At 46.7% G+C, this 13,816-nt stretch overlaps 1 protein-coding gene across 1 annotated transcript; it reads left to right on the forward strand.

Moving 5' to 3' along the window:
- The first annotated feature begins 12,829 nt into the window (after positions 1-12,829).
- On the forward strand, positions 12,830-13,369 carry LOC139274618 (jupiter microtubule associated homolog 2-like). The gene has a single exon (XM_070891295.1). It carries the CDS (start codon positions 12,830-12,832, stop codon positions 13,367-13,369), a length of 540 nt encoding a protein of 179 aa, XP_070747396.1.
- Positions 13,370-13,816: the final 447 nt, after the last annotated feature.

Consider the following 13,816-nt stretch of genomic DNA (forward strand, 5'->3'; position numbering starts at 1 on the left):
CATATTCTGTGCTTCTCTAGCCATTTGAGGACTTCATTTAATATATTATTATGGAGTTGCCTGTTTGTTGCTGAAATTAGTATGTCATCTAAATAACATATTACCCCTTCAATATCTTGCAAAATCTGGTTCATCACCCCTTGAAATATGGCAGGGGTGGAAGACACTCCAAATGGTAGCCTATTAAATTGATATAGGCCGAGATGAGTATTGATAGCCAAGCATGACTTGGACTCCTCATCTAGTTCAAGTTGTAAGTAAGCATTTGTAAGGTCTAACTTTGAGAAGATTTGACCAGCTGTCAGTGTTGTGAACAAATCTTCTACATTTGGCAATGTATTAGCGTGATTACCCTCTAGAACCTGGTTTACGGTTACTTTATAATCACCAAAAAACCTTACCTTACTATCGGATTTAGGTACAACAACAATGGGTGTAGCCCAATTCCATAGATCTATCTTCGAGATAATGTTCTCAGTCTGTAGTCTTTTGAGTTCCTGCTCAATTTTCTCCTTGAATGCATATGGTATGGGACATGGCTTGCAGTAAACTGGTCTAGCGCCCTTCTGTACCCTGACACTCACCTTGAAGTTTTGGGTCGGACTGCCTGTTTCGCAGAACACCTTCGGATACTTCTTGATCATATCACCCTTTGATGCAAATCTTGTTTCAACACAAAAAATCTCACTCCAATCCAGCTTTAGTGATCCCAATCAATTTCTTCCTAGTAAGGCAGGCTTGTCTCCTGCCACTACTAAGAGAGGCAAACTCTGAAATTGATCCTTGTATTTCACCGGTACGGTGATACGATCTACCACAGGAATGTTCTCTCCTGAGTAGCCTCGCAGCTTTATCTTCGATTTCTCCAATGAGAAATCATGCAATTTGTTGAGATATAGCGATTCTGGTACTATGCTCACGGATGCACCAGTGTCGATTTCCATGGGTATCTTGGTTCCTGCAACATCTACTTGGATGATACTTTTTGAATCGCTGTTAGATACCCTCGTGCTCCTGATGATGTGTCGAGATACACATCATCCTGTTGCTTTTCTTCTATGCTATGTAGTCTCTGGGGATTTCTACTTATTGCCTTGAAAGTTGGTTTACTCTTCAGCCCGCATGCCTTCACTAGATGCTCAGCTTTTCTGCAGAAGAAACATTCTGCCTTCACATATGGACAACTTTGTGCAATGTATTGTCCCAGGTACCAAGAGCATGACTTCAATGTATTGCTACCTTGGCCAGTTTCTGAGATCTTGGGTCCCAACTGCCTTTTACTTTTAACCTGTCGCCGATTCACCTTGGTTGACCGATGACTGGAAATGAGATGAAATTCTCAGGAATATTGGTCGGCCATATCCATTGACAAAGCTGTCTGACAAGCTAAAATAAAAGTCAAATTAGGAGTTGTCAACAATATCCTCCAGATTGCTTCATTTTTCATCCCACAATCAAAGCGATCACGTAATGCTCGGTCCTGAAAGTTTCCAAAATGACAGTGAATAGATAGCTTTTTAATGCTGCAATGTACTTTCGGCGGTTAGCTGATCTCGTATTCCAAAATGATAACTTTCAGCAATTTCCAGAGGTTCAGGACAATAGTGCTGTTCTAACTAACTTCCTTAGAATCTCCATAAGTAATGTATCCTTTGGCTTGACAGGAACAAGCATATGTTTCAGGGTTTCATACACCTCAGGTCCTGCTTTAGTCAAGAAAATAGCCCGTTTTCTTTCCAACACCACCCAGTTACAGTTTTCATCATTGGGGACTTCGATGATAATATTCGAGGTGAAAAATATTTCTAGCTGCTCCACATACATTCCGAAAGTTTCACGGTCACGATTGAACTCACCCAAACGCCCAATTATTCTTGTAGGCTTGATCATCTGGCAATGCAGCCAAGTGTGCTTGTAATTTCCCTTGGATTTTTAGCTCTTCTGTAACACAAAAGACCTCTCTCGTCTCTCTGTTGTTTGGCTGGAATCATCCACCAACAAAAACTTCAGCTAGGGAATCCGATTATCCTATCCTTCATCGCCAATGTGATATCTTCCGTAGGACCTCACAAACACACAGGCTTTCAGATGGCTGATAACATCAGAAACCTGTCAGGTGACCTGTTCCCTTTTTATTGTTGTAAACAGCAATGGCTGCATTATCACCGTAGTCAACTGGATGGAGCTATATATATTACACCCTGCTCCTTTTCAAAAAGTTTCTTTTATATCTGTTGTGCAGACAAGGTCACTCTGTGACCTGTACCTTTATTCACAGGACCAAGGAGTGCTGACCCTGCGTGGGACCTCCCTTTATATACCTGGATGACCAGGTGAGGAGTGCCTCCCACAAGTTCACCCCCTGTGGTCAAGGTGTGCATTTCTTAGGTGTATACAGTGTACAGTGTTGTTACATGAAGGTTACAGTTACATGAAGGTTACATACATGACAATCCTCAAGATCTATAACTATGTTGTTCCAACAGAGATCGCTAGATAGTGAGTAGGAGTGGATACCGTTGCAATTTTCCCTCTCTTACCCACTGATAGGCTAATTCTAACGCCCCCTATCATTACCCAACTGAAAGGTGCTAATTTAGCACAATGACTCACAACTCTGGATGAAGCAGCATGCACCTGAACCTGGAGACCTGCGGACCATCTTAAATTGGTCCTTAGGCTAAATTGTAATAGTTGTCATCTTAGGCGGTCCCTTGTATCGAGGATGACTTACTTCCACACCAAAAAGTGATGAGTTTACAGGTTTTTCGATGAGGACCTGATATTCCAGGTCGCGAACAGCATATTGAAAGGTGGAAGATGCCTGTGTGTGGATTTTTTTAACATGTGGTGGACGTTGCACACCAGCCACCACATGGGCTTGACAGAGCTAGGTCTTGCTCCAGCGGCAAGGATTAACCAAGATGACTTGAGACCAGCTATGCTGCACCGACCTAGAGCACACACATATTGCAGTGTGGCTGGCCCGTGCTGCCCCTGGGCCTGTGCTTCTTCTGGGCCCCGAACTCATGTCTCTCCCTGGCCCCGATCACGTCTCTTCTGGGCTAAGGAGCGAATAGTTGTGGCAAGCTGGCTGCACCTGTTGTGCCTCCAGATGCAGCTCGTCCCTGTGATCCAATTAAATTGGCTGCTTGCTTTACCGGTTGTGTGCCAGCAGTCATGCTGTGGAGCCGGGAGAAGGAAAATCGAGCAGGATGTATAATGGGTAGCCAATCCGAATTGACCATTTTACATCATTGCCAAAAGTTAAAATGACCCCCATAATCCCTGAGTTTATCACAACTAGAAGATCCACACACACACATCCCCACACCTACCTGCAGTATATCTCTAATAGTGTGACCAATCCCTTCAGATTCTTTATCTCAATCCATATGAAATCTGTATCTATATGATTGTTAGTTATGTTCTTTTATTGCAGCTGACATTGTTATTTCTAATGAACAGTTATACCATGACTCCTTCTTCCTTCCCTATCATTTCTAAATACATTAAATGCCAATTCTGTTCTGTCTGCAGCCATATTTCTATTATCCCTCTTGCATCTATTTCATCACTTCTAATTATTGCCTTCAATCCCGTTTTGTTGTTGACACTTGGGACCAAAAATTGGATAGTGGTAAGTGTCATGTATGTAACCATCATGCAACGGTAATCTTCATGTAACTGTAACCTTCATGCAACTCCTGTACATTGTACTTATACCCTAGAATTGCACACCCTGACCACAGGGGGTGAACTTGTGGGAGACACTCCTCATCTGGGTTTCCAAGTATAAAAGGGGTGGTCCCACCCAGGGTCGCGACTCCTTGGTCCTGGGAGTTAAGGTCACGTAGTCACTGTGTCTGCAGTACATGCCTTGTGTGAGTTTGCAGTACGGTGCAGGGAGACCACAGTAAGAACCCGCCGATGCCAACGTGGGCCGGTGTTAACGGCCGCTAAAAATGGTAGCACTGGCAAGACCGAAAAATTGGCGCTGGGTGCTAATTAACATTAGCCCAGCACTAAACTTACTGTGCAATGTTGTCCTGGTGGTGTTCCTCCTGACATGAGGCCCTAATGGAGCATGGCCATACTGTCATTGTATCAAGACCAGTCTGCTCTGAAAGCGAGACTGTCATTTCAGAAAGCAGTTTGGTCTCTTAATGGCGAACTGCCTTCTGAATTGAACAAACTAAAAATCATGTAAAAACAGGCAGTTTTTAGTCCTCACAGCTCAAATGCCTTCTGAAAAAAAATGACATTAAAAAGAATTTCCAAATGGGAGTCTTCAACTTGTAAAGCTGAATAACCTTCTGCACCTAAAAAAAAATGGGAAAGTGCTTCAGCACTAACACAAATGGCTCAGCAAGCCAGTGACGGGGCAGCCAGGGTCTCGCACACAGCACTCTAGCTTTGTGCAGGAGGTCGACATTGCTTTCCCGCCCTAGCTCATCACAACTCCACCCTTGTGCCTTCCTCATTTCACACACCCAAGAAATGCAGCCTGCTCAGCCAATGTTTGACCAAGAAGGAGAGGAGAATAAAGAAGAAGAAACACTGTCACTTGATTTCACACTCTCAGCCACCAGCTCCACAAGGTCACTTGCAGTATCCCCCACTGAAAGTCAGCAGCCTTCCACCAGCCATGCTGCAGCCACTGGGGTAGCACTGCGTGACATCAGTAAGATAAGCAAGGGCACACATAAGACAGTCACTAAGGGAATACATTCGAGTGATTTGTTGATTTCTTGATATCATCATAGGTAGTCCCTCAAAATTGAGGAAGACTTGCTTCCACTCTTAGCATGAGTTCTTAGGTGACTGAACAGTCCAATACGGGAATTACAGTCTCAGTCACAGGTGGGACAGACAGTCATTGAAGGAACGGGTGGGTGGGACTGGTTTGCCGCATGCTTCTTCCGCTGCCAGCGCTTGTTTTCTGCATGCTCTCGGCGACAAGACTCAAGGTGCTCAGCACCCTCCCGGATGCTCTTCCTCCACTTAGAGCGATCTTTGGCCAGGGACTCCCAGGTGATGGTGAGTTGTTGCATTTTATCAAGGAGGCTTTGAGGGTGCTCTTTTCACGTTTCCTCTGCCCATCTGGGGCCCGCTTGCTTTGGGAGTCTTGTGTCAGGCATGCGAAGAAGGTGGCCCGCCCAACAGAGATGGTCGAGTGTGGTCAGTGCTTCAATGCTGGAGATGTTGGCCTAGTCGAGGACACTAACGTTGGTGCATCTGTTCTCCCAGGGGATTTGCAGGATCTTGCAGAGACATCGTTGATGGTATTTCTCCAGTCTTATTGGATGGATGGATAGCTGTATAAAGTTGTATTGGGAAGTTTGTTTTGTGGCAGACTTTATTTCAGGATTGTGGCCAAGAGGATAGTGTGATGGTCAGTAACAGAGGGAAGGTATGGCATGGGACAAATGTTGAAAGTAGGATTGGGGTTGTGTCCACTGGTGCTGCAGGGAGATGATTCTATCCCGGATATTCCAGCCTGAAGGCGGCTGTCTGGGTTGCATCCTTCCTTCTGCCTCCTCCTCTTCTGTGTCTTCCTCTTCCCTCTGAGAGTGGATGCTGTAAATCTGAAGTAAAAGCATAAATGCTGGAAATACTCAACAGGTCAGGTTGCATCTCAACCTGAGACATAAACTCTATTTCTCGCTCCATGGATGCTTCCTGACCATCTGAGTATTTCCAGCACTTTTTGTCTTCTCAGAGACCTTCCTCTACCATCCGAGGCTTGCAAGCATCCAGCTACACTCCCTGCGCACTTAAAAAAACATTTTACATGCATTGCACAGAGCCACTACTTCAATAACATTTTTAAAATCCAGTCCAAAAACTTAAATGCAAACTCCAGAAAGATGTGTGTGTCCCTTTCAGAGGTGCTAACAGCGTTTCTGTCAGTTTGCTGAATGCTTGCTTTTCAGAGCGAGCATAATACCCAGGGCTGAACTCAACACTAAGGTCAAAGTTCGCAGGGAGTGATATTAGGTCTTCATTTACATGTCCAGTGCCAGGGCTGCCATCAGAGAAGGGAGCTAGAGTGGCGGCCGCTATCTTTCACCAGGATAGTGGCGCAAACGTGTGGCGGTAAATAGCCCAATTTCTAGGCATCTGTATATTGCTATATGCTCTTACTTTTTTATTACTCCTGCTTTATTTTTTATCAGGTAGTTTGTTATTGTTTCCTATATTTGTTCCCTGAGTATTTATGTTAACTTTGTCTCTTTTTGTACTCGAACCTTTGCTCTATCCCTTCTTCTAATTTTTATGATACTATTACATCTACTCAAAGCCTCCCCAGCTTTTACTTGTTTAAAATCCTTTCTGCAGCCCTATTTATTCTTTCTGCTCGGACCTTGGTCTAAGTTCAGTTCAGGTGCAGCCTATCCCAGCAGTACAGCTCTTTCCTGCCCCAGTGCTGGTGCCAGTGTTGTATGAACTTTGTTCGTCACTCTCAGCCACAAATTAATTTTCCTCGTCTTTTTCTCCCAATGCCAATTAGCATGTGGCTCAGGTTGCAATACAGAACTTACTACCTCCAAGGTCCTGCTATTTAAAAAGTAACAGAAAGGGTAGATAAGGGTAATGTAGTAGATGTAATATACTTGGATTTTCAAAAGGTCTTCGATAAGGTACTGCATAATAGACTCATGACCAATGTTCCCATTAAGCTGCGTGGTCAAGTAGCCATGTAGCGATCTGCAGATCCCACACAGGCCGCTCAAAGATGTTCTAATGGCATAAACTGCACATGTGCAGTAATTTGAATGGGCCTGCGGCCCCTCTAAAATAAAATTAGCGGGACCATTGCTCATGACTAAGTCAGAACATGTGGAGTCAAGGGACAAGTAGCAGAATGCATAGCAAACTGATAAAAACAGACAGTACAGATTGAAAGCAGTTCCTCAGACTGGCAAAAGGTGGAAAGTAATGTTCCACAAGGATTGGTGTTGAGATAACACTATCGTTCACAATTTACATAAACAATTTGAACTCATGAATCAGAAGTACAATTACAACATTTCCAAATCACACTAAATTGAGGGGTACAGTTAATACAGAGGAGGACTGTGACAAAATACAGGACGACATATACAAACTTTCAGAATAGGCATGTAATTGACAAATGAACTTTGATCGGAACAATAAGAAGGCCATATACTCCTTTGAAAATAAGAGTCTCGATGTGGTAGATGAGCAGAGGAATCTGTGGGTACAGATACACAAATCCCTAAAGGTAGCGACGCAGGTTAATAAGTCCATAGTAAAACCAAATCAAACACTTGGGTTCATTTCTCGATGGCTAAAAGGCAGAGAAGTTGGGCCAAAAATTTGTGGCCTTAACACCACATAAATGGCGTTAAAACGGCAGCTGCTGCTCTTTTGCTAGCTGCTGCTGGTTCCTGCGGGGCCACCATTTTGGTCCCTACCTTTGCGTGCCAGTAACTGACAGCACCATCCCCAACAAAATGGCGGCGTTGTGACATAAATCGGCGTGCAGCGCCAACTTTACATCACAAGCACGAACTTCGACCCTAACGCTGAATTCAGCGCTGGGTCCTAAGCAAACCAGGTTAACCTGGCATGCAATCATGCTGACAGTGGTGCAGTCTGCACCACTTAAAGGAACACACATTATTCAAGTAAGTTTGGATTTAAGGGTTTAGACTTGTTTTTTTTTAAATTTTATTGAAGTGGTGGCTTGCTGCGATAGATGTAAAGTTTTTTAATTGTGCAGGGAATGCTGCTCGGATGCTTATAAGGGCTCGGATGGTAAATGAAGGCCTTTGAGAAGACAGAACATACGGCAAATACTCAGCAGGCCTTGCAACATCCATGGAGAGAAAAACAGAGTTCGCGTCTCAGGTTGAGATGCTGCCTGACCACCTGAGTATTCCCAGCATTTTATGCTGTCATTCCACATTTACAGCATCTACTTGCAGAGGGAAGAGTAAGGCAAAGAAGAGGAGGAAGCTGAAGAGGAGAAATGAGAAGGAAGGATGCAACCCTGACAGCCCCTTTCTGGTTGGGATTTCTGGGCTGGAATCATCCACCAGTGACTACAACCCCAATTTCCCTTTCAACATTTGTCCCACACCTTACCTTCCATCTGTTACTGACCATCACAATGTCCTCTTGGCCACAATGCTGAAATGAAATCCACCACAAAGCAAACTTTCCAATCCACCTATATACGTCTACCCATCCAATGTGACATCAGAAATCAACTCATCACCTGTATGCATTCTCTTAGTGACTGTCTTGTGTGTGCCTTTGCCTATCCTACTGATGCCATGCTGTGCTTTCCCAGTGGCTGCATCATGGCTCGTGGAAGGCTGCTGACTTTCAGAGGGGCCACTGCAAATGTCCTTGCTGATTGACCTTGAGGTGCTGATGGCTGGGAATATCAAATCAATCTTCTCTTGTTCTTCGTCACTCTCCTCTCCTTCTTGGGCACCCACTGGCTAGCCAGGCTGCATTTCATGGGTGTGTGAATGAGGTAGGCATAAGGGTGGAGTTGTGGTGATGGAAGGGTTAGAAAGCATGAGGTGCATGTGAGAAGGAGGATAACACATGAGGAAACTAGCAACTTATATCCTTTCAGCTCCACCACTGACCAAAGACTCAGCCAAGCCCCTGTGAAGAATTGACTGCAATGTCTCATTCAAGGTGAGACTAGGAATGGGAGATGTGCCTTGTGTTGGTAGGTGAGTGATTGGGGGGGGGGGGGGGCGGGATTGTGCAATGAACAGTGTGTGAGACTAATGGTGCAGTTGATTGGAGATGGCTTTTGAAGATGCATTCACGTCCTTGACCAGTGGTCGGAGGTCATGAGGCTTCTTTGGGCACTGGAACCAGGTGGTGGGGGTGATATTTCTGACAGTGACAGCATCAGTACTGTACTCCCACATCGTTCTTTCTGGAGGGCCTCATGGCCCCTGGGGGTAGAGGGCCAATCTTGCAGTGTCAAAATCCTGCACAAAGCTGGCATGCTGCATGTGAGACCATGGATGCTCCTTCCCTGGTTTGCTGAGCCATTTGTGTTAGTGCTGAGGCAATGTTTTGAGGTTAGGAAAGTAATTCAGCTTTAAGAGCTGAATATTCACATTTGGAACTTATTTTTGCTAATTGTTTTTAAGGCAGAAAGGGCTGAAAATTGTATTGTCTAATTTCATTTTAATTTGTATTGATTCAGTTGTTGGCCCTGCAGGGCTGCTAGGTGAGCCTGGCCTTGCTGCGCTGTTGGGCGTGATGGGTTCGATTTCCTGGTCCGGGGTGGTGTCGTTCATCCTTTGGGTGTGTGTTGTGGGTTCGAAAAAGGTGGTGTCCGCTGTGGGTTATTCAGGGCAGTCTGTGAATCGCAGCCTCGTTTGGTCCAGGTGCTTTCTGCAAATTTGTCCATTGTCTAGTTTGATTACAAACATCCTATTCCCTTCTTTAGCTATCACCGCGCCCGCGATCCACTTGGGACCATGTCCATAGTTTAGCACATACACAGGGTCATTCAGATCAATTTCCCGTGACACAGTGCCACGACCATCATTTACATTTTGTTGCTGCCGCCTGCTCTCTACCCGATCATGCAGGTTGGGGTGAACCAGCGAGAGTCTGGTTTTAAGTATCCTTTCCATTAGTAGCTCAGCGGGGGGCATTCCTGTGAGCGAGTGGGGTCTCGTGCAGTAGCTGAGCAGTACATGGGACAGGCGGGTTTGGAGTTAGCCTTCTGTGACTCGTTTAAGGCTATATTTGATGGTTTGTACTGACCGCTCTGCCTGCCCATTGGAGGCTGGTTTAAACGGGGGTGAGGTGACATGTTTGATTCCATTGCGGGTCATGAATTCTTTAAATTCGACACTGGTGAAACAGGGCCCGTTGTCACTGAACAGTATGTCAGGCAGGCCATGGGTGGCAAACATGACCCTCAGGCTTTCAATGGTGGTGGTGCTTTCCGACATTATTTCACATTCAATCCATTTTGAAAAAGCATCCACCACCCAGGAACATTTTACCAAGAAACTGGCACGCATAGTCGACATGTATCCTCGACCATGGCCTGGAGGGCCAGGACCACAAACTTAGTGGTGCCTCTCTGGGCGCGTTGCTTACTGAGCAAATACACTGCATTGCCGTACACAAGACTCTAAGTCAGAGTCGATACCAGGCCACCACACGTGGGACCTGGCTATCACTTTCATCATTACTATACCCGGGTGTGTGCTGTGGAGATCCGAGATGAACGTCTCCCTGCCCTTTTTTGGTAGCACTATGCAGTTACCCCTCAACAGGCAGTTTACCTGAATGGACAGCTTGTCCTTTCGCCGCTGGAAAAGCTTGATTGGCTCTTGCATTTCAATGGGGATGCTGGCCCAGCTCCCATGCAGTAAATAGTTTTTTACTAGGGACAGCAGAGGATCTTGGCTGGTCCAAGTCCAAATCTGGCGGGCCGTAACAGGTGATTTATCATTTTCAAACGCTTCCATAACCATCAGCAAGTCTGCGGACTGTGCCACCATCAACAAGTTTGCAGGCTGCGCCATTTCCACCCCCGTGGTGGGCAATGGTAGCCGACTGAGAGCATCCGCACAGTTCACGGTGCCTGGCCTGTGGCGGATGGTATAGTTATACGCTGATAGCGCGAGTGCCCACCTTTTGTATGCAGGCTGAGGCATTAGTATTTATCCCCTTGTTTTCAGCTAACAGCGATGTGAGGGGCTTGTGATCTGTTTCCAGCTCAAATTTGAGGCCAAACAGGTACTGATGCATTTTCCTTACCCCAAACACACACGCTAATGCCTCTTTCTCAATCATGCTGTAGGCTCTCTTGGTCTTAGACAAGCTCCTGGAAGCATAGGCGACAGGTTGCAACTTCCACGCAACGTTAGCTTGTTGTAAAACACACCCAACTTCATACGATAACATGTCACATGCTAGCACAAGTCTTTTACACGGGTTATACAATACAAGCAGCTTGTTGGAGCGTAAAATGTTTCTGGCTTTCTCAAAAGCAATTACTTGGTTTTTCTCCCGATACCCAGTTCTCACCTTTGCGCAATTACACATGTAGGGGCTCTGAGAGGGTGCTTAACCCTGGTAGGAAGTTACCAAAATAGTTGAGGAGTCCCAGGAATGACCGCAGCTCCTGACGTTCTGTGGCCTGGGCGCGTTCCTGATAGCCTCTATCTTGGTGTCTGTGGGCCGAATGCCGTCCGCCGCGATCTTTCTCCCCCAAAACTCCACTTCTGTTGCCATGAGCACGCATTTCAACCTCTTCAGCCGCAGCCCTACGCGAGCCAGTCGCTGGAGGACCTCCTCCAGGTTTTGTAGGTGCTCGGCGGTGTCCCGACCCGTGACCAATATATTGTCCTGAAAGACCACCATGTGTGGTACCGACTTGAGTAGGCTCTCCATGTTTCTCTGGAAGATCGCTGCAGCCGACCGAATTCCAAATGGGCATCTGTTGTAGATGAACAGTCTCTTGTGTGTGTTGATGCAGGTGAGGCCCTTTGAAGACTCATCCAGCTCCTGCGTCATATAGGCCGAAGTCAGATCGAGCTTGGTGAACGTCTTGCCTCCTGCCAGCGTCGCAAATAGGTCATCTGCCTTTGATAGCGGGTTTTGGTCCTATAGCGAGAAACGATTAATAGTTACTTTATAATCGCCGCAAATCCTGACCGTGCCATCACTTTTGAGTACTGGAACAATCGGGCTGAATTCCACTGGGGAGATGATGCCCTCGCGTTGCAGCCGGTCCAGCTCGATTTCCACTCTCTTCCTCATCATGTGAGGTACCGCTCGCGCCTTGTGGTGAATGGGTCGTGCCTCTGGGACCAAGTGGATCCGCACCTTGGCCCTGGAAAAGTTTCCAATGCCTGGCTCAAAGAGGGAAGGAAATTTGTTAACAACCTAGGTACATGAGGCCTCATCGACATGTGATAGCACTCCGATGTCATCCCAGTTCCAGCGGATTTTGCCCCATTGTTTCACAGTTCTTGCAAACATACCCTTTGAAGCGGCATGAATAGGCTGAATGGAAGCCTCCACAACGCCAACAAGGTGTGAATTGCTTTGCATTCATCCTTTGTTGGGGACTCAGAGTCATCTGGGTCACCTGAGGCCTGCTGGCAGTTGCTGACTCGTGTGTTCTGCCCTGTACATTTCTGCTCGCAAACACAGTTCCAGTTAATTTATGAACATTGCTAGCACTTGTGTACTGAGAGATTTGTTTGGTGTTATCACGGGTGGACATAAACGCCTGTGCTATCGCAATGGCCTTACTGAGGGTTAGTGTCTCTGCAGTCAAAAGTTTTCGTAGGATGGTCTCGTGGCCAATGCCCACTACAAAAAAGTCTCTGAGCATTTGCTCCAGGTAGCCATCAAACTCACATTGTCCTCAAGTCGCCTTAGCTCGGCGACGTAGCTCGCCATTTCCCAACCTTCAGATCGCTGGCACGTGTAGAACCAATACCTCACCATCAGCACGCTCTCCCTCGGGTTAAGATGCTCCCGAACCAGTGTACACAGCTCCTCATATGACTTATCTGTGGGTTTCACCGGAGCCAGAAGATTCTTCATGAGGCTGTAGGTCGGTGCCCTGCAGACTGTGAGGAGGATCGCTCTCCTTTTTGCAGCGCTTCCTTCTCCGTCCAGCTCGTTGGCTACAAAGTACTGGTCTAGCTGTTCGACTTAGGCTTCCCAGTCCTCACCCTCCGAGAACTTCTCCAGGATGACCACAGTTTGCTGCACCTTTGTGTTGAATTCGTATTCTCGTCACAGCGCGAGCCGGGGACTGAGGGACTGAGGGAAGCGGCGCCCTGCGATGACCACCATCACATACCAGGGCCTCGACTCCACGGGCTGCAGAAGCACCAGCAGAGTGTTGCAGCCTCCTGCTGGAGGATCCAGCATCTCATTCGGGATGGTGGAAAATGTCAAACCAGTGCATTCTCGTTCAAACAAGACGGCATCGAATATCTTTGGACCACCAGTGGAAAGTCAGCCCGTGGCCAGAAGAAGCAACCCTCCAGGTGGAAAGAGCAGCGGTATCTTTGGGGTGGCTACCACTGATACACCAGATCCAAAGCGGTGGAGAAACCCTCCTGGATGCAAGACAAGTGGCATCTTTGTCACTGTGAAAAAAAACCCCAACACTCTGGGCTTAACTGGAGAAGATGAAAAGTGCCCAGGTTCATCCAACAGTGAAACTGAAGAGGAGGCGCAGGGAAAGAAGGCAGAGTTCATGTCCAGCCCAGTCACCCCTGCTCAACCTGCATCATTTTGGCCCAGGAAAATCCCATCCTTGTCACCAGTTATTGTGTTCCTAACACAGATGAGGCTGCCCACAGGGAGGTTAAAGTAACAGTGACCTCAGTCTTTAATAAGACACTCCAGAGTGAGGAACAGGCCTTAGGGGCCGGCTTGTGTACCGTGCTCCCAAGGGATGCTGGGATCCCTTGGGACATCAGGGGATGAGCTCCCTGGTGGCGGAACATGGGAGTGCATGCTTTTTCGATACACAACAACCATTGACCAGAAACTTAACTGGATCAGACAATTAAATACTGTGGCTAGAAGAACAGGTCAGAGACTGGTGTGTTTGTGGCGAGTAACTCACCTCCTGATTCCTCAAATTCTTTCCACCATCTACAAGGCACAAGTCAGGAGTATGGTGGTATAGTCTCCACTTGCGTGGAAGAGTGCACTGCCAACAACACTGAAGAAGCTCCACACCATTCAGGTCGAAGCAGTCCGCTTGGTTGGCACCCCATTTACCACTTTAAACAATCACTCCTTCCACCACCAGCGC

Source organism: Pristiophorus japonicus, chromosome 10 (assembly GCF_044704955.1).
Source record: "Pristiophorus japonicus isolate sPriJap1 chromosome 10, sPriJap1.hap1, whole genome shotgun sequence".
NCBI lineage: Eukaryota > Metazoa > Chordata > Chondrichthyes > Pristiophoridae > Pristiophorus > Pristiophorus japonicus.